The sequence below is a fragment of the Glandiceps talaboti genome, chromosome 10 (assembly GCF_964340395.1).
Source record: "Glandiceps talaboti chromosome 10, keGlaTala1.1, whole genome shotgun sequence".
NCBI lineage: Eukaryota > Metazoa > Hemichordata > Enteropneusta > Spengelidae > Glandiceps > Glandiceps talaboti.
This window is the reverse complement of record NC_135558.1, coordinates 1,165,990-1,185,754: the sequence shown is the minus strand read 5'-3', so window position 1 is coordinate 1,185,754 and position 19,765 is coordinate 1,165,990. Positions and strand designations below refer to the sequence as shown.

The window sequence follows — 19,765 nt, the reverse complement described above, 5'->3', positions numbered from 1 at the left end:
ATACAGCCACAAAGTGAAGGTAATATCCGGTCTCAAGTAATTTAACAATTTTTGCAATCTACTCAAGTATAACTTGATCATAGATATTATGAAGTATGATGGATAAAAAAATGTGTTTGAGGCTATGTTATATTTCAGTTCCTGCAGACTTGTGGATGTCAAATGCATCTACTTCTGTGGTATTGAATGTAAAAACTGGTCCGATGGATAACTAGTTTTGTAACTAAGCAGGCTTAAGCAAAGACTACCACTCCAAGGATTGACATGCATGTTAAGTTCAATAAGTAAGACACACTTGACACGTGACCTACATCGCATCTATTTTAGAATCTGTAATCTCATAACAGACAGTAATACATACACATGGATATGAATATTTTCAAATTGTGTATGAATATTTCTTTTTCATTTGGACCATGTTTAGAATTCATACAAACTTCAAAGTTCAAATTTGATGAAATAAAATATTCATCCAGGGAAAGAGAAAAGAGAAACAAACAGAATTGGACTTGATAAAACAATGACAAACACATTATGTTATTTAAAACTTACAGTGATGTTTTAGCTGATGTCTGTGTGCTAATGTACTGTTCTGTTCACATCTTGCACCAGAGAAGTCTCCAGTACATCTAAAGGTACCAAGAAAATAGGAAAATGAGTATTAAACAAGTGTTACCATGACAACAATAAATCACATCAAACTATATCATATTTGTTATTAAGTTCATAATTTAAAATCTATGGTTGAATAAAAAATAGATATTTGGGCTCCATTTTATTATAAAGTTACCTTATTGGAATCTAGTTTTTTGAAGTGACTATGTAGATCTTACCTGTCGTGAACCTCTCAGACATCATTAGTGCAATGTTGACATCTGAAAGATTTAGGCAAAAGTTACATAGTCACTTCAAAAACTAGATTCCAGAAAGGTAACTTTATCATTATTATATCATTATCTGTATTTTTACACTAGACAAATAACAATCATGGAAGCCAGCTGACTTTAAACAAAATGTTACCTGGGTCAACAACTATCTCATTAAACATTCATTTTATCATCTAGTTTGATAAACAAAAACTTATCTTTTTCTATGAAGCGTAAACAATGTATCTCACCTGCAGGCAGGACCATCTTGTGCCATATAACAGTCCCCATCATGTAGACAATAGCCTACACACATCAAACTTTTCAGATGAAAACTGTCATTCTTATCACCTTGGTTCACTATAACCTGGACACCAGACTGAGAATTTTTGACTACGACTGCATTCTTACTAGTTAAAGTAGTAGATAAATCTTGATGCCTTTGGTCTGTCATATGTGTATTACTTTCAATATCTGTATTTTTCAGATCGTCTGGTTGAAGGTTTGATTCTGTCATTGGCTCACTAGAGGTTGTCACAGTGTTCTTGTTCTCATTCTCTCTGTAGTTAATTTCTGCATAAGAGTAGAGAGCATGTACAACATATTAACTGCTGTTCAAATGTAAAGATTACTAGCCTTGCATGGAGGGGGGGGGGAACGACACTCAAAATTGGTCATTTAAGATAAAAGTGCACCTCAATGTCAGTCAATTTGACATTCTTGTCAACCTCATCATATTGATTAGTAACATATTTAATACTCATCAGTATGGTTACATTAATCACAGGAAAATTTATCATAAATATTATAACTGTTACATATTTCAGTTCAGTGGTAGTCCAATCACATGACAATCACATGGATATCGATGAAGTGAGCTTTTGGTTTGTTCAAAATACATTATGCATCACTAAGCTCCGATTGGCCAGCACAAGTTTCTACTAATATGCTATAGTTGGCTTATTTGCATAATACAAGCATTCAGGTGGGAGTAAGTCTTTCTTTAATTATGTAAATATATAACTAATTAGAAAACCTCCAGGTATCAACACTTACCATGGCACTGAGTTGTTGAGTTATGGATGAAGACATAGTCAAGTGGACAACCACAATGGAAACCTCCAGGTATCAACACTTACCATGACACTGAGTTGTTGAGTTATGTATGAAGACATAGTCAAGTGGACAACCACAATGGAAACCTCCAGGTATCAACACTTACCATGACACTGAGTTGTTGAGTTATGTATGAAGACATAGTCAAGTGGACAACCACAATGGAAACCTCCAGGTATCAATACTTACCATGACACTGAGTTGTTGAGTTTTGTATGAAGACATAGTCAAGTGGACAACCACAATGGAAACCTCCAGGTATCAATACTTACCATGACACTGAGTTGTTGAGTTATGTATGAAGTTATAGTCAAGTGGACAACCACAATGGAAACCTCCAGGTATCAACACTTACCATGGCACTGAGTTGTTGAGTTATGTATGAAGACATAGTCAAGTGGACAACCACAATGGAAACCTCCAGGTATCAATACTTACCATGACACTGAGTTGTTGAGTTTTGTATGAAGACATAGTCAAGTGGACAACCACAATGGAAACCTCCAGGTATCAATACTTACCATGACACTGAGTTGTTGAGTTATGTATGAAGTTATAGTCAAGTGGACAACCACAATGGAAACCTCCAGGTATCAACACTTACCATGACACTGAGTTGTTGAGTTTTGTATGAAGACATAGTCAAGTGGACAACCACAATGGAAACCTCCAGGTATCAACAGACATAAATGACTGCAAGGACTATCTTGACATGGATTTACACCTGAAAGGCAGAAAAAAAGTTGACAGTTCTAAAAAAAATGCATGATGCGCAAGTACCGTACATTTGATTATAGAAATACTTGCTTGTAGAGATGTATCTGACAGTTACCCAGTAAATGTCTTTGAATGACAATATACAGGTGATGGTTGATGGGAGTATCAGGTCATGTTTATATGATGCCATTTCCAAATGAACACGCAACTTCTCTGTTGCATTTGTATCACCTACTATCTTCAGATGACATAAATGTCATGAAAATGCAACAATTTGATCCATTTTCATCCAAAACAGAGGGTCCATGTAAACAGGCAAAAATTGAAAGAATTGAAAATGGTGTCATGTAAATGGCCGAAAATGCAACAATTTGAAACTACATATATTTGACCTCAGAAACGACCCTCATCAATGATAGTGTACTTATGCACATGTTAAACTGTGTCATTATGTTTGCACATCAGTATTTTTTACTATCTTCACCGTTTCTATGTAGAGTCAAAATCGATTGTCAGGCTATCGTCTAAACACATCAAAATTCACTAAAACAAAAATGACACTATTGATTATTTTTAGTCTTTACATTTGAAAATGTTGATAAAAATTAATGCAGCCAAAGTTTAGTAACAGATATCTATCTAACCTTGTATCTGTTTGAGTGGATGTACAATGGCTATTCCCATCGGATGATGTAATCCTGTCTGTATCACTCTTTGATCATCTCCACTCCATTTGTTAGCCGACTCAACTGATTTGGAAGTCCAGTCAGTCCAATACACAGTGTCTTCAAAGACTACCAAATCAAAGGGATGTTGTATCCATACATTGGGTAATGTTCTCCTGTCACTTCCATCCATATTGGTATACTCAATTACATCCAGTCCTGCATCAATCCAGTATAACTTCTTCATCACATAATCAATACTTAGTCCATTAGGATAGATCAGTTTTCTGGTGATGATGGTATCTCTGTTGGTACCATCCATCCAGGATCTCTCAATCTTGGCATTGTTTCCCCAGTCACTCCAGTATATATACCTATACAAAAGAATATTTAGTTAGCATTAAATCTGTATTAGCCTGATTACGGCACTTACGGTACACTCCGTTCAATTGCTCATACAGTAGGCTTGTAAGTAGAATTGCAAAAAGCCGTTAATACATTTTGAAAATCTCAAAGCATAATTGCCCAATCAGCTTGTCATCACCATGGAGTATTCAAATGTATGCAGATGAGATACATGCAAATGAAGTGTATGCAGATTAACACACATCTCAACTGCACGTGTTAATACACTTCATTTGTACTAGTGAAAGTATATACAACTGCAGAGTCACTGCAAGCACTCATGTGGATACCCATGTATGCCGGTTCAGTCATACTCCTATATACTCTCTCCTAGCAGTATACATTAGGAGCTACAAAATTATGATAAAAAATTTCAAAAAGAAATTCATAGTGCATTTCTTTATTTCAGATTTTAAAATAAAACTTAATGTCAATGATCAATAGGCTAATTGCTAGTCTAGGAGTGCAGAAAAACTAGATCAAACTGATTTGTGATTTCTTGAATTTTGGAAAGAAAAGTTTTGATAGACTAAATGTTGAGTATATATTACTCTCAGACTGGTATTTGAGCCGTCAGTTTACTAACATAGCACACAAACTAAAACTATTGTTGCAACATATTGACACATCTGTGATAAGCTATTGAATAGACTGTTCCTTTAATTGTAGTCTCAGGAGGGAGTTCAAGTGCCGTAAACTTGCAGTGTAGTGTTTTTGGACTTCCATGTTTACACTATGTTGATCACAGGGTGATTAGAATTGTACAACAGAGGAACAATAGATTCAGTTCGCCTTTATCTTAGATAACCGAAGACTGGATTACCAGTGTCATAAGTAGTCAGCAGTATACATGTGTACTAACCGTTGATTAGGATCCAATGCTATGGCCCTAGGTTCATCCAAATCACTTGTTATCACAGCAGACTGATGGTACCCATTCAATGTACACACTGCAATCCAATCTTTGCCAGTATCTGTCCAGTATAAATTTCTACCAATCCAGTCAACTGCTACTCCTTCTGCAATTAGTATATTGTCTTTCACCAATACTTTAATGTCTTCATGAGATTCACTAACAGTCTTTTCTATTTTCCGCTGCAAATTAAAAAAAAAAGACTTGCAAGTTTAATTCACCTATTGCATAGATATTTCTGCACAATCCCATGATGCAATGTGGCCCACAACAAAGATACCCTATAAAAGGTACAATTTCAACTTGATGATTCTCTGAAATTGCACATAATGTAAGTGATGCAAAATCATGAAATGACTCTATAGTTTATGAAAATGTCTCAAATCCATGTGGTGTTCCTTTTTAAGGATCTCTAATGATATTTTCAAATACCAACCTGTGTGAGTATTGTCCAATAAATATCACCACTGACAGAGTCATAGTCAAGAGCAGCGATAGTTTGATCCATTACGTTGACATTGGGCTTATAATCACGATCCCTACCCATACTCAGCATTCTGACTTGCTGACCAACAGCAAATAGTAACAATGGCTGCACATCTACAGTAATGAAGAAACAGATGAAAACATGACTTAATATGTAAATTAAGTCCAATTATTACGAAGAAATGCTTACGTTTATTTGTTATTCCTTTGATTCATGTGGAACTTTTTTTTTGTTACTTTCTTGTATATATTAAAATTTTCCAGTTTGAAAATTTCAACATTTTAAAAATAAGTATTGCAACTAAATTCTTTGGTTGCACATATAGACAGAGATATCTGTTATAGTATCTGACCTTTGACCTTTGACCTCTGACGTACCTTCAACTTTACATCGGTGATTGTCAGGTTCAAGTGTATATCCATCTGTACAGTGACATTTGTAACTACCCTTGGTGTTCTCACACACTTGACTGCACATAGGTGGCCACACTGAACATTCATCCATGTCTAAAAAGGAATTAAATGAAAACAATATAATAAAAAAACTGGTAAAAAAAACCCCTAACTTTCCAGCATAAAATTGTTATCGTTACTACTATGGCAATGATTTCAATATGAGCTTAGGTTATAATTTATTCAAACATATAATAATTCCCGGAGGAATTACTAAAAGTTACAAAGCACAAAATAAGTAAAATAAAAGAAATTTAAAATATACGTTAAGAAATAAAATAAAAATAAAATATAAAAAAAGTTAAAATTAATATTAAAAAAAAGAAAAAAAAGAAGTGTTTACAGGGTTGTTCAACTAATGTTATGATACAAGGTAAAGAAATCTATGCAGGTTTTACCAGATTTCTACCCATGTTGTTGTCATATTGTTCCAACACTGATATGTTTTACCAATATCTTTCATTTTCCACCATACACATGTAGTAATATTTTTTGTATCGCCAAAAAGGGGGAATAAATGAATTCAAACTTTAGGGATGGATTGGGGTGTCATGAGGTTTAAAAAGGGGGATACAAGATCTGTGTACCCTCTCATCTTCTCTTCCCCTCATCCTAGCAATAACAATGACATCACCAGTAAATGACATCACCAGTAACAATGACATCACCAGTAAATGACATCACCAGTAAATGACATCACCAGTAACAATGACATCACCAGTAAATGACATCACCAGTAACAATCATGACATCACCAGTAACAATGACATCACCAGTAAATGACATCACCAGTAACAATGACATCACCAGTAAATGACATCACCAGTAACAATGACATCACATACCTGGTAGAACAGGACCGACCATCTACAATCCATGTCAATGCAATGAGATTTTATATCATAGAACCAATTGATGTCAATTTTACTGGGCAACCCAGATACTGAAGATCAAAACTGTACAGATTCCCTTAAACATATTACACAGTGTCTCTACACAATGTTGTTGAATTGAATTGAAATAGTTCCTTCAGAACTAATCAAGGTCCATGGACCAGACATGCAAATAATTAAGACAAATTTGGCAGGTATGAGTTTCACCATAACAACAGAAAATACAATATATGCACCAGGGGCAGTAACTCTGGGTAATTCAATATATTCACCAGGGGCAGTAACTCTGGGTAATTCAATATATGCACCAGGGGCAGTAACTCTGGGTAATTCAATATATGCACCAGGGGCAGTAACTCTGGGTAATTCAATATATTAACCAGGGGCAGTAACTCTGGGTAATTCAATATATGCACCAGGGGCAGTAACTCTGGGTAATTCAATATATTAACCAGGGGCAGTAACTCTGGGTAATTCAATATATGCACCAGGGGCAGTAACTCTGGGTAATTCTTATATTCACCAGGGGCAGTAACTCTGGGTAATTCTTATATTCACCAGGGGCAGTAACTCTGGGTAATTCTTATATTCAAGATAGTAAATAAACATGTAAGTTACATTTCCATTTATCAATAACAATCTGTTCAATATATCTCAAAGCAATGTTTATTTTCAAATTGGTAAACCCAAAGTTATATTTGCACTGCTCAGCAATAATTTTACCTCAATACTCAATTTGACATTTCCAAGTTTCCAAGTTGGTCAATATTGATTTGTTTACTCTGATAACAATTGTACTATTTATCTACTAGGTATACATGTCACAAACTACTGTTTATACATCAATGCATCACCATAATTCACAGTTATCAATATCAATACATTTGACATGCTTTTGAGTCACATCTGGTAGTTTGAAGTGATTTTTTTTAAGTCTGACATCAGCCAAAAGACATTGAAATGGCAGCAAGGAATGCTCTTGACATACTAAATAATATTTATGTGTGTGCATAGTTAGCATTTGCTGTATTTGCACCAAAGTGGAGTACATATTTCTACTCTGTACCAACACACAAATCACTGCAACAACATTCCATACACCATTCCTGAGATGCATTGATAATGTAAATCTACTTGATAGGAATTTAACTGTTTGCATGGTCATATTTGAAAGTGTTGGTTATATTTGTTCTTTTCAATTATTGCGCCTTTTATATCACCCCTCCACTGATTATGTTTACAAAAAATAAATAAATAAATGAATAAATAATCATGTTGGAAATGTTTGGAATCTGTCGTCTTTTTTGAGTGCCTACTTTTTTCATTTCTTTTGTTCTGTGCATTTTTCTCTTTATAAATGAAACTGTAGAGAGGTAATTATGAGAAGTGTAGTTTTGTATCTTATGTTGGTTGACCTTTACTATGTCTGCTGAAACAGATCAACCAGCAGTGATAACAATGAAGGTACGATGTGTTTCAAGAACCTGGCAGTTAGTCTATACTGTGACATATTCAGTGCTTGTTTCATACCAGTCTGCGATACCACAAGTGCTGACAATCAATATTTCAATCTAACACAACATGTGAACCAATTGTAAGACAAAAACACTGCAGATTATACACTTTGGGTGAACTGTACAGACATGGTTGCTACTAGCAACCATCATGCAAACATTCTTTGTCAAGATGTATTCTGATATCAAAGTGAAAAATGTTTTGGTCATAGTGATTAAAAAATTGTGTATTCATGTTTAAGTAAGTATGTACAGAAAGAATTATGTGAGAAGGCAAACCTTGTCCTTGGTTTGTCATTATATCTCAAGACATATCAATTGTTGTCAACTCTTCTCTAAACAATCATTGTTCGGACACTAGGTAACAAATTTATCATTTTTTTCTCGGTTACTGGGTTCTTGTATCTCAAGGGTAAGGACCGCCCCAAATTTTAACTCGCAGTGAATTTCATATCATATTGTTGATGGTGTTTTGCCAACCCAAATTTTAATTCACAGTGCATTTCATATCATATTGTTGATGGTCTTTTGCCATTAACCCAAATTTATCTATGATATGGTTTTTAAGGCTGATCCTCACAAGAAAAGCAGTTCAGAATTTAAGTAGGAAACATCAGTTTGAACAATATTGCATTGAAAAAAAGACATTGCCCTTCCAAAAATCAATTTGTTTCTTGAGAATGTGGGGGAGGGGTGGAGTGGGTAGGGGTGGCATCATACTTATCAAATAAAAACTTTACTCCAATAAAGGATAGTTGATGTGACCAACGGTTAACTTTTAGTTTATTTTGTCTTTAATATGTTAATATGCAGAGTGATGATAAATCTATTAATTAAATAGCCGCCAGAATTGAAAAATTGACATACAATTTGTAACCATACCTTTACAGGTTCTATTATCAGATGCCATTACGTAACCTTGGTAACACTGACATAAAGGACCTCTTGGTGTTGACAAACACTGCTGGGTACAGTCACCATTAGCATAGACACAGGCTGAGTCTGAAATATTAAAACAGACAATCATCATATTTTGGCCTGGATTTATACAGTCAGATGCTATAACACCTATAACTACAGTTACTATAGTTTGGTTTGACCAAGTTTGTCACAACTGTAGACTCTGTGTCTAAGTTTACTGGTATTACAGGATACATTGGACGACACTATACTGTCCAATGTATCCCCTAATAAAAGTCAAACAGTTTTTATTTTGGTTTAATTAACGAAAAATGAATTTACTTTGTTAGTCACCACATAGTATTAGGGAACTTGCAATCCAGACTGAGCATGCTCAGACACAAAGGATTATGGGATTATCTGTAGTTATCATAAAACCTCATCTGGAGCTATCAATAGAATCGACCTCCTACAAAGGTCAGGGTAACCATGACTACATTATTTGTAGTTACAAACAATATAATACAATTGTTTTAATTTAGTGGATTCTTATTTATCAATTATTTATGTTCATACATATATGGGCTTTTATGTGGTACATACAATATGTATTGTAAGGGCATATGGTGAAATCTTCTAGTGTGATTTATCATCATGCATATACATGTACTGCCAAATGGCAGAGAAGTTAAAAAAACAAAGGAAATGCGTCTACTCACCACAGTGGCCTCCTTCATCTGAACTATCCATACAATCATCCTTGCCATCACAGAGAACATCAAAAGACACACATCCACCAAAGTCACATGGATAGCCTGATGTATCACATGACTGTATGAAAGGATTAGGGGTACTTGCAGGCCACTCTACAAAATAAACAAGAGCGCGACATATTAAAGGTATACCGGTACTGACGGGCTACTCTGCACTGAGAGATTCAGGCATCATCACCATATCACATACCCACACCATACTGGATGGTCCAATACCTACTTGTGGTACAATTCAGTTCATCAGAGCTATCCATACAGTCATCATCACCATCACATACCCACACCATACTGGATGGTCCAATACCTACCTGTGGTACAATTCAGTTCATCAGAGCCATCCATACAGTCATCATCACCATCACATACCCATGTACCAGGTAGACATACTGGATGGTCAAAACATCTGAAGTCGCCCTCTGAACACAATTTAATTTCTTCCTCTGAAAGAAATGCATATTTTTATTACTTGTGAAACATTTTTTTCTTGCTTTCTCGATATTTGCAATAATGATTGGGTCAACTACTTTTTACTGCCTTTTAAAGTTACTATAGAGTCTAAATTACAGGAATTTCAATGGAAGATAAATCACAATATTTTGTATACAAATCCTATTCTTCACCATATGAATCCACCTAGAGTTAATAGTAGTCTCTGTACTTTTTGTAACCTAGCTGACGAAACCCTTGTTCATTTATTTGTGGAATGTGAATGTATTACCATTATCTGGCACAGTCTTTTGACATGTGATAGCAGAGGGAGAACAAGTACAATGAACTGACTATAAGTCTGCTACTGGTAGAACAGACCAGAGTTATAATAAGACAGAACTCCATGATGTTTGAGTACCAGTTTAGAATACTCAAGGTATTTACATAAGTGCTTGTGGTGATCTCTGCAACTATACATTCATGAACAAAGTGAGTAACCTTTGCAGCAGAAAACACTGTAGGTGAGAGTACCAACATCCTGCATACGTCTGCTGACATTCACAAAGCATTGGGTTTGGTTATTGTTATGGATTTATGTTTATCTAATATTTGATGAAAATTCAATAAAATTTAAAATCATGTGTACAATGAACATCAATGCACTAATTTGCATGCTCATCTGCATACATGTATACAATAATATTTTCAGTATTGTATTACTATGAAACTACATGTACCAATAGTATGCATGTACCGGAACATTAGTTGTAATAATAACAATCTTATAAATTAGCTGGCACTGTTTACATCAAGAGAAACCTTAAATATGAAATAAATAATTACCACAATTCACTTCATCAGATTGGTCACCACAGTCTGGATCAGTATCACATTGCCAGCCACTTGGAATGCATTCTCCGTTATCACACTGGAACTCTGTCTCATTACATTCACTGTCATATACTGTTAAAATAAAGATAGCGTTATCACACTGGAACTCTGTCTCATTACATTCACTGTCATATACTGTTAAAATAAAGATAGCGTTATCACACTGAAACTCTGTCTCATTACATTCACTGTCATATACTGTTAAAATAAAGATAGCGTTATCACACTGGAACTCTGTCTCATTACATTCACTGTCATATACTGATAAAATAAAGATAGCGTTATCACACTGGAACTCTGTCTCATTACATTCACTGTCATATACTGTTAAAATAAAGATAGCGTTATCACACTGGAACTCTGTCTCATTACATTCATATACTGTTAAAATAAAGATAGCGTTATCACACTGGAACTCTGTCTCATTACATTCATATACTGTTAAAATAAAGATAACATTATCACACTGGAACTCTGTCTAATTACATTCACTGTCATATACTGTTAAAATAAAGATAGCATTATCACACTGGAACTCTGTCTCATTACATTCACTGTCATATACTTTTAAAATAAAGATAGCGTTATCATACTGGAACTCTGTCTCATTACATTCATATACTGTTAAAATAAAGATAACATTATCACACTGGAACTCTGTCTCATTACATTCACTATCATATACTGTTAAAATAAAGATAGCGTTATCATACTGGAACTCTGTCTCATTACATTCACTATCATATACTGTTAAAATAAAGATAGCGTTATCACACTGAAACTCTGTCTCATTACATTCACTATCAAATACTGTTAAAATAAAGATAGCGTTATCATACTGGAACTCTGTCTCATTATATTCACTGTCATATACTGTTAAAATAAAGATAGCGTTATCACACTGGAACTCTGTCTCATTACATTCACTGTCATATACTGATAAAATAAAGATAGCGTTATCACACTGGAACTCTGTCTCATTACATTCACTGTCATATACTGTTAAAATAAAGATAGCCTTATCACACTGAAACTCTGTCTCATTACATTCACTGTCATATACTGTTAAAATAAAGATAGCGTTATCACACTGGAACTCTGTCTCATTACATTCACTGTCATATACTGTTAAAATAAAGATAGCATTATCACACTGGAACTCTGTCTCATTACATTCATATACTGTTAAAATAAAGATAGCATTATCACACTGGAACTCTGTCTCATTACATTCATATAGTGACACTGTGTCAAAATAAAGATAGCGTTATCACACTGGAACTCTGTCTCATTACATTCACTGTCATATACTGTTAAAATAAAGATAACATTATCACACTGGAACTCTGTCTCATTACATTCATATAGTGACACTGTGTCAAAATAAAGATAGCGTTATCACACTGGAACTCTGTCTCATTACATTCACTGTCATATACTGTTAAAATAAAGATAACATTATCACACTGGAACTCTGCCTCATTACATTCACTGTCATATACTGTTAAAATAAAGATAGCATTATCATACTGGAACTCTGTCTCATTACATTCACTGTCATATACTGTTAAAATAAAGATAGCGTTATCACACTGGAACTCTGTCTCATTACATTCACTGTCATATACTGTTAAAATAAAGATAGCGTTATCACACTGAAACTCTGTCTCATTACATTCACTGTCATATACTGTCAAAATAAAGATAGCGTTATCACACTGGAACTCTGTCTCATTACATTCACTGTCATATACTGTCAAAATAAAAGATAGCATTAAATAAAGATAAACACAGTCTGATGTCTGCAATTGTACCACCAGCAAATGATATCAACTCACCACAATTCTCTTCATCTGAGGTATCCTCACAATCGTTGTCAAAGTCACAATGCCAGGATTGCATTATACAATTACCATTACCACACGTAAACTTGTTTGGTGCACAGGTATTCTTCACTGAAAGAAAAGAAACCACAGACGGATATACTCATAGAAATTATATGTGGAGCTCCTATACAGCACTCATACTGCCATGAGTCCTGGGATATGTGGCCAAAGTGTTAATCAAGAACAAGTTCTGAAGCCATTTTGAAATCGTCTTAAATTAGGATATTTAGGAAAGGCATCCAAACACCATGCTGTCCTGTGATGGTTGTTAAGGAAAACTGAGTAGTTACTTAATGAATACCCAACATCTATAGACCAAAACCATTCTAGCTGAAGTGGGAGTTAGCTTGAATGCCAAGGTAGGATGTCTATGTGCCAATAGTGTACATGTCATGTGATTGAGGGCCATGGATGGCGAGTGATTGACAGCTATTAAACATCCAATTGAGGTATACCTTAGTATGTGATTGACAGATGTCATGTGAGTTAGTGAGGGGATGGTGAATGATTGACAGCTCTTAAACATCCAATAGAGGCATGTCTTAGTATGTGATTGACAGATGTCATGTGAGTGAGAGGAGATGGATTGTACAGTAAATACTTGACAGCTTACCACAGCCTTCTTCATCATCACCATCAGGACAGTCTTCTTCCAAGTCACAATACCATTGTGATGGTATACATTGACCAGATAAACACTGATAGTGGTCTTCAGCACACATGTCATCACCTGATAAAACATAAACAGTTGCACTATCGTCAAAACAATAACCATTATCGCAATTATTTTACCGAAACTTGAAATCTGAATATAATATGTTTTTTATTAGTGGTGGACAATTAGAAGTCTTCCCCTTGTCACACTATCAAACTAATGTAAATTTGCGTATGAAGTTGCCTTGGTACGTATGAAGTTGCCTTGGTACGTATGAAGTTGCCTTGGTAGTATGAAGTTGCCTTGGTACGTATGAAGTTGCCTTGGTACGTATGAAGTTGCCTTGGTACGTATGAAGTTGCCTTGGTATGTATGAAGTTGCATTGGTATGTATGAAGTTGCCTTGGTACGTATGAAGTTGCCTTGGTACGTATGAAGTTGCCTTGGTACGTATGAAGTTGCCTTGGTACGTATGAAGTTGCCTTGGTACGTATGAAGTTGCCTTAGTACGTATGAAGTTGCCTTGGTACGTATGAAGTTGCCTTGGTACGTATGAAGTTGCATTGGTACGTATGAAGTTGCTTTGGTATGTATGAAGTTGCCTTGGTATGTATGAAGTTGCCTTGGTATGTATGAAGTTGCCTTGGTAGGTATGAAGTTGCCTTGGTACGTATGAAGTTGCCTTGGTACGTATGAAGTTGCCTTGGTACGTATGAAGTTGCCTTGTTACGTATAAAGTTGCCTTGGTACGTATGAAGTTGCCTTGGTACGTATGAAGTTGCCTTGGTACGTATGAAGTTGCCTTGGTACGTATGAAGTTGCCTTGGTATGTATGAAATTGCCTTGGTATGTATGAAGTTGCCTTGGTACGTATGAAGTTGCCTTGGTATGTATGAAGTTGCCTTGGTACGTATGAAGTTGCCTTGGTAGGTATGAAGTTGCCTTGGTACGTATGAAGTTGCCTTGGTACGTATGAAGTTGCCTTGGTATGTATGAAGTTGCCTTGGTACGTATGAAGTTGCCTTGGTACGTATGAAGTTGCCTTGGTACGTATGAAGTTGCCTTGGTATGTATGAAGTTGCCTTGGTAGGTATGAAGTTGTCTTGGTACGTATGAAGTTGCCTTGGTACGTATGAAATTGCCTTGGTACGTATGAAATTGCCTTGGTACGTATGAAGTTGCCTTGGTACGTATGAAGTTGCCTTGGTACGTATGAAGTTGCCTTGGTACGTATGAAGTTGCCTTGGTACGTATGAAGTTGCCTTGGTACGTATGAAGTTGCCTTGGTATGGTACGTATGAAGTTGCCTTGGTATGGTACGTATGAAGTTGCCTTGGTACGTATGAAGTTGCCTTTGGTACATTATGTGTTTCACTCATGGGACGTAGGCACATTTTATGCTAACAATAACAGAAACATCACACACACCAGGATTCTGTACCCAATCACATTGAAAAGTGATAGTCTAAGAGCACTGTTATTCTTTTACAGTGTAATAGAAACAGGCTTCTACTGAAAGCATTACTCATTGACGTATTTTTTTGTTCAACTTGAATCATACATGATAAATAAAATTTACACAATCCTTTGTAGCAATGTAGTACTTCTGAGATAAAATAAAGAATTTTACCACATTGCTCTGTGTTTTCATCTGTACCATCGTCACAGTCTTGGGATCCATCACACAACCAAAGTTTGTCTATACACCGATGGTCATCACAAGAAAAATCACCATTGTTACACTGCCTTTTCCCTGGAAAGAAATCATAAGATAAACAATTAGTAACAGCCAACTAAAGTGTTTTCTCTGCTTGTCAAAATGGTTTATAGCATCCATATCAAGTGTAAAAGTATACCCGTCTGTTACATTTGCTAGTATGGGCAGGGTGTCTCTTAATGTAATCAATCTGTAAACAATCTTACCAGTACAAAGTACATTGTTAGTCATAAAATGACTAGAGAGTAAACACAAATGTCACAAGACAGCTTTGTCTCACTTAGAGGAATGGATAATCACAATTGTGGCACTCTCGTTATACTGTAATTACTTTGTTGTTCGTTTGTAGTGGACAGTTTTTAATAATTGACGACAGTTGGAATGGCCACATGTGCTATTTTACACTTGATATGGATGCTATAAATGATTATGGCAAGCAAGGAAAAGATTTTAGTGGGCTGTTACGAGTTGTATTAAGCCCTGATCATCAGTACATTAATAATAATTACAATAATTCATATCTACACATATCTTCCACAATGGATGTCGATGTCAACATACAGATTCCAAGCTGCCAATATTTGATCTCTTTGACCATCATGACCCTTACATTATCTGTATATAATACCATGGTAACAACTTAAATCCACTTACCACACCTGTTTTCATCTGACCCATCAGAGCAGTCATCATCACCATCACATACCCAGGATGTGTGTACACATTTACCATTATCACATACAAAGGCTCTAGCAAGACCACAAGTGTATTGTCCTATTACAAAATATTATATAGATATGTATACTTTATCTCTTTAAACACCAGATACAATTCTTAAGTTTTATTTAGAACATTTTTAAATACTTTCCAAAATAAAATATTACCTTTGTCATGATTTTAAATTATGACCACATGTGCAGAGACTAAAGGACTAAGACTATTGTCCATTGGAGTCATTTCGGCAAATGCACATTCACATCAGGCCCAATGAAAAACATTGTGGGGTAGGTAGATTTTCATTTAATTTTATTTAATTTTCTTCTGTTTGACTGTCTAGTTCAGGTTTTCCATTGTTTTCCAAATGGTCTCTCTGTTGTTTATTTCTTCCTATCAGATGTACAGTCATTACAGATTAGAGTGTCTTTTAGAGTGTCTTTTCATGGCAGTTTCTGCATCTGCTATTTCTCGTGAAACGTAACAATTTTCACGATTTTATTATTTTTTTCTTGAATACATTAAAAAAATGTTTAGGGTCGGCATTGAAAAAGTAAAACTTGCAAAATGATCAACGTTGATCTTAATATCCTGAGTTTCCCAACTTGTAGTTTTTTGTGTACAAATGGATACCCCCTGGTAGAAAAACAATTAACTGTATTTGTTACATGTGGTCTTCTGGTGAATGCTGCCTGTTTTAGCTGTAAAAGTGCAAAATTGCCATTACACTCAGCATGAGCCGAGTTTCCCTTACCGCAGACGTCGGGTGATTCATCTGAGCTATCACCACAGTCATTATGTTGGTCACAAACCCAGTACATGGACAGACAGTAACCATTGTCACATTTGAACATATCAGCAGAGCAAAACAAAGACACTAGAAAACCAAAACAAAGCAATAATCATTTCATGAAATATGTACACTGAGGTAAAATAAAAGGTTTAACTTGATGAACATCATGGAAACAAAACAATGTGAAATACGGCTTTTACAGACCTGATTAATCGTAGGGGGATGGGGGGGGGGTGGGGGGGGGGTACATAGCAGGAGAACAGGTACTGGTACAACCTGGGGATTTCAAATACAAACACAAACTCTACAAAGATTAAGGAACTAGAAATGAAAACACTACATTTGGCAAAAATATATGAGTTGAAAGTCTACATCTCGATGCTCTAAAGTGATGAATTTGATCCAAGGGTCATGGAAGACAATGAAGCTTTAAGTTAATAACTAGCAATAATAACCAGGTTGCCAAATCACGGCACGACGCCAATCACGTTCCAAAAATGGCAAAATCAGCAACTTGAAAATTAATAGTATATGGTCTGAAAAATATAGAGATAAAATTGTGATGTACATGGGGGTGAGGTGTAGGGGGGGGGGTGTAAAACTTATATCTGAACTAAAACATACAACCACCATACTTGCCTTCACAAGTTTGATTATCTGCAGATAAGTTCATATTATCAGGACAGGCACATATGAAGCCAGTAGGATTAGGTAAACACAGATGACTGCATTCTCCATTCAATACTCCACAACCATTGGCTTCTATGATATCAATAAAGTTCAAATATCTGTTTAAGTACACAATATCTGTAGACTGCATATCATTGAAAGAATAATTCAGGGTTACAAATCATGAACCAAGTATTTACATTCATTTCAAGTGGGACAAATCTGTAACCAAGATCCCATATTGGCTAAAGTATTTATATTCATTTTATTTATTTATAAAGCCTTAGGACTTCCCATTCTGCTCAAAAGCACTTTACAATTATTACCGGCCCTGGCATGGATCATTACTTCCTCAACTCCCTTGAGCGCATACAAGTCATTGCAGCCTCTGTAAACCCATAGACCAAGGATTAGAGCATTCACATTGTAACCTCTATCCTACCAGGTGCCCAATTATACAGCTGGATTGACTGAGGCACAGTTGTGGTTCAAATCTTGCCCAAACTTATACCATTCCGAAGCAATCAACAATATGATAGCCGGCTTGAACTGCAACATGTAGATTCCAAGCTGGCCACTCTAACCATTCCACCATCCTATGTACTCCACACCTTGCATAGATATGCATCAGGTAACATACAACTAAAACATCGAGGGATCACCGAGCAACTGTGCCTACCATGTTTGTATTTGTAATGAGTGGTCTGTGGGAAGCCTGTTTCTTATCTATCTTGTATGTCTCATGTATTTTTGATTCCTTTTTATTCTTTACTTTTGTCCCTCGGACAGGACGTAAAATAGAGGTCCCGTGTATTGGAGTGCAATACCCAATGCACGTTAAAGTACCAATCTACACCTTTCGTAAAGTGTAGGGTGAAAACCTGTTGTTGTGTTTTTTAAACCAGTTTATGTCCATTGTTCTGTAATTGTTCTTAAATTCCTTGCCGTCTTACATTTTTTGTTATTCTGAGCAGCAGTGAACCAATTTGCTTGGCCAATTAGGAGATCTCTTTGTCATTTATTCTTGAAGTGGCTATTGTTCGCAATTGCACTACATATACAAAAAGTAAAAAAAAATATTCTTAGGAAACATAAAATGTGTACGATACACACAGTCGTTCGGCGATACCTCGATGTTTTATCCAAACTTACCAGTGTGAGGTGTTTGACTTGCAGTTGGAATAATATCACATATATTATCAAGAGCTTACCCGTGTGAGGTGTTTGAATTGCAGTTGGATTAATACCACATATATCCAAGACATCGTTGATATTTGAATTCCATACAACTGTTAGATCGTTACCAGTCAGTTTATCAGCACTCTGAATACTACCTGTTTAACAGAAATAATCCCTTTAATCTTTATGGCCCAGATATGGGTTTTGCGAACCAAGGTTGTGTGGCAGAAGAGAGGGCATGTATATATATACTACTGAGGTCTGTAAAACTCACATCCTGGCCATAAAGGTTTTCTAATGTACCATATGTAATACCATGGAAACATCTTCTGAATCACATAACCACACTAATCAGTGAAAACATTATTTTATTCTCAAGAAAAAAAGATATGAAGATATTGAGAAAAAATCAAACCTGAATCACTGAGTGAACTGATATCGACAAGTGCCGACTGGATTGAGTTATTTACTAATAATTGTGTAGCGTCGACTATCTAGTTTCCCCTTGCACTGCCTGCTAAACTGAAGCCCACCTGACATGCCCTATATTGCCATTCTGTCAAATTTTTCATTCACCAAACTACAGTATTCCCATTATCACACTTTAGTCTAGTTAACGACAGTGTAGTAAGTTTGGTGATCAGCTAGTAGACGTACTTCAGCAAGATTAGAAGAAACTGAAGTACAAGAATTCATGATATTAAAGTATACAGTATTCTTACAGATTAGGTTAGTTGATAGAGGTGGAATCACTGACAACAAATTAGTTTTTATTGCCATAATAGAAAGAATTAGTGGTATTTTAAATTCTTTATAGCCACTACCAACTATAACATGTTACATAATTATAATCATATGCCAAAATTTCCTGTATCATACGTCTGGTCAGTTTATTAGAATGTGGTGGGAAAAACAGATGCTAACAACATTAAGTTCAAAGCAGATTGATTTTATACTCATTTTGAAAACTGACTTTAGTCGCAAGTGATGTACGAGACTGGCTGTCAACTTCTGTTACATTGCGAACATTTTTAGGGGCTTTATAATTTAAACAACATTAGATGCTGTTGACAAAATGTTTGGTTCCTACTAAGTCTTGTATGTTTGCCTTAGTTCATATTAATGACAACT

The 19,765-nt window shown here is 35.5% G+C and overlaps 1 protein-coding gene across 1 annotated transcript in view; it reads right to left on the bottom strand.

Moving 5' to 3' along the window:
• Positions 1-19,765, bottom strand: part of LOC144441250 (low-density lipoprotein receptor-related protein 2-like) — a 36,875-nt gene that overhangs the window by 2,124 nt on the left and 14,986 nt on the right. Inside the window, exons 10-27 of the mRNA XM_078130807.1 lie at positions 18,667-18,789; positions 17,426-17,548; positions 16,748-16,870; positions 15,934-16,053; positions 15,193-15,315; positions 13,521-13,637; positions 12,860-12,976; positions 10,974-11,093; positions 10,010-10,141; positions 9,648-9,794; positions 8,911-9,030; positions 5,547-5,675; positions 5,119-5,282; positions 4,632-4,864; positions 3,344-3,738; positions 2,587-2,706; positions 1,118-1,439; positions 553-629 (exon numbers count right to left, since the gene is read on the bottom strand). Coding sequence (XP_077986933.1) covers positions 553-629; positions 1,118-1,439; positions 2,587-2,706; positions 3,344-3,738; positions 4,632-4,864; positions 5,119-5,282; positions 5,547-5,675; positions 8,911-9,030; positions 9,648-9,794; positions 10,010-10,141; positions 10,974-11,093; positions 12,860-12,976; positions 13,521-13,637; positions 15,193-15,315; positions 15,934-16,053; positions 16,748-16,870; positions 17,426-17,548; positions 18,667-18,789 — 2,805 coding nt within the window. The remainder of the gene's footprint in view (positions 1-552; positions 630-1,117; positions 1,440-2,586; positions 2,707-3,343; positions 3,739-4,631; positions 4,865-5,118; positions 5,283-5,546; positions 5,676-8,910; positions 9,031-9,647; positions 9,795-10,009; positions 10,142-10,973; positions 11,094-12,859; positions 12,977-13,520; positions 13,638-15,192; positions 15,316-15,933; positions 16,054-16,747; positions 16,871-17,425; positions 17,549-18,666; positions 18,790-19,765) is intronic.